At 43.9% G+C, this 2,115-nt stretch overlaps 1 protein-coding gene across 1 annotated transcript; it reads left to right on the forward strand.

The window, feature by feature from the left end:
* arl4cb (ADP-ribosylation factor-like 4Cb) lies at nt 1–1,878 on the forward strand. The gene has a single exon (XM_027152545.2). It carries the CDS (start codon nt 501–503, stop codon nt 1,077–1,079), a length of 579 nt encoding a protein of 192 aa, XP_027008346.1. The 5' UTR covers nt 1–500; the 3' UTR covers nt 1,080–1,878.
* Nucleotides 1,879–2,115: the final 237 nt, after the last annotated feature.

A 2,115-nucleotide genomic window follows, 5' to 3' on the forward strand; every position in this document is an offset into this window, starting at 1 on the left:
GCAGTTCTCAGCATTCGTCTGTTGAGCTGTTTGGTGCTGAGGCGGTGTTTGTGCTCCGACTACTGATTTACATGCTTCGTCTATTCGTTTACAGGGAAACCACGGCTTATTTTTATTATTATCATTATTATTATTATTGTATTTAGTCCACAGGAGTACAGTATATTGTTTTTTTTTTCTTTTAAGAGACGTCATGTTTAAGAAAAAGCAGCAGTTTGTATATAATATGGAGAAATCTGGAGCAGAAAAGATGGCGTTTTAACCTGTTCATGGAGGTGAATGCAAATGTTCATGATATAATCCATATACTGTTACGGGAAAGCTGTGCGAACAAGGATTAAGGACTTTTTTTTTTAAGAACATTTCTACCAAGTCTGCCTTGAGCATCTTCTTATGACCGTCGTCATCCGCAGCCGAAAGCGTCAGGTTAAGACTACTGGTATTGAACCCCTACTACTGAACCGTTCCCGTCAGGTTCTGTCAGAGGACAGCGGAAAGAAATGGGGAACAGCTTTTCCAACATCTCTGCCTTCCAGTCCCTCCACATCGTGATGCTGGGGCTGGATTCGGCCGGAAAGACGACCGTCCTCTACAGGCTGAAGTTCAACGAGTTTGTGAACACTGTACCTACGATCGGTTTCAACACAGAGAAGATCAAGCTGAGCAATGGTGCAGCGAAGGGCATCAGCTGTCATTTCTGGGACGTCGGCGGCCAAGAGAAGCTTCGTCCGCTCTGGAAATCGTACAGCCGATGCACGGATGGCATCATCTACGTGGTGGACTCGGTGGATGTAGACCGACTCGAGGAGGCCAAGACTGAGCTGCACAAGGTTACCAAATTTGCAGAGAACCAAGGAACACCGCTGCTGGTTATCGCCAACAAGCAGGATCTGCCCAGGTCTCTGCCCGTGGCCGATATAGAGAAGCAGCTGGCGCTCAACGAGTTGACCCCGTCCACCGCGTACCACGTTCAGCCTGCTTGTGCCATCATCGGCGAAGGGCTTCACGAAGGTATGGATAAACTGTACGAGATGATTGTGAAGCGAAGAAAAGCCCTAAAGCAGAAAAAGAAGCGATAAACTTTGGCTTTAAGGAACTATTCCCCCTCATTCATGCCTTTCTGCAAGCCTGGGGCTTATCGTCACGTGCCAACGCAGCGATGCGCCGATTATTGGATTATTGATCGATTCGGGCAGTTTTCAGTTGGACTTATGTTGCAGACTCTGTATGGCTTGCTGGGTGGTTTCAAGCCACAGAGAACTTACAGGAAAAAAAAACTTGTTACAATGAAAAAAGGGCTGGTTCCCTTTTCTGCTGCTGTTGACTTACTGTGCAAGTAGCCTCGTCGTCATACTGAAGGAGCTCTCTACTTTAGCACTGTGAAGAATTACGAACGTTACCGTTTTTGTTCGTGGGATGCTTGATTTTTCTCTCTCTCTCTCTCTCTCTCTCTCTCTCTCTCTCTCTCTCTCTCTCTCTCTCTCTCTCTCTCTCTCTCTCTGACGACCGGCTCGAAGCATTACTGTGTGTATCACAATAATAATGTTGCCTAAATCCTTTACGAGTAACTCCATTTGGGATTGGTTCTGACCTGTGTGAGACTGAAGGTTAACAGTTTAAACCTGCTTTTTAGGAGTCTGGGACTTTATGAGGTCATGGACACATCCAGGTTTATGAAGACAGTTAAGAACATGACGTGTGGTGGACGGTGTTTACCATTTCCGTGCTTGCAACCTCAGTCCACCACTTAGCACTTTTCCTTACCAAAACCCGTAGTGAGTTTCAACACTGTATTGCAAAACTAAAAATTATTGTATTACACAGTAAAAAGATGAATTCTGAAGTATTTTTCAATTAAAATATATTGAGAAAATTCTATGTATCTGATGTCTTTGCTGTCTGGAGTATATTTGTTGGATTTCATCCACATGTTTTATTGTGCGTCTTTAAATTTAAATTATGTCTGAAGAAAATACCGCAAAGATTTTTCTTGAAGGAACTCTCGTCTCTCTTTCGGGAAAATCCTGCAACACTTTTCACGTTTCCTTTTGCTTACTTTTTAGCAAATTAGCTTAAAATTTGTGAAGCATTTACCAGCTCATGGCTGCTATTGTG

This window comes from Tachysurus fulvidraco, chromosome 6, assembly GCF_022655615.1.
Source record: "Tachysurus fulvidraco isolate hzauxx_2018 chromosome 6, HZAU_PFXX_2.0, whole genome shotgun sequence".
Lineage (NCBI taxonomy): Eukaryota > Metazoa > Chordata > Actinopteri > Siluriformes > Bagridae > Tachysurus > Tachysurus fulvidraco.

Excerpts from the sequence above, each read along its gene's own strand:
- arl4cb (XM_027152545.2), top strand. The coding sequence starts at position 501 with ATGGGGAACAGCTTTTCCAACATCTCTGCCTTCCAGTCCCTCCACATC.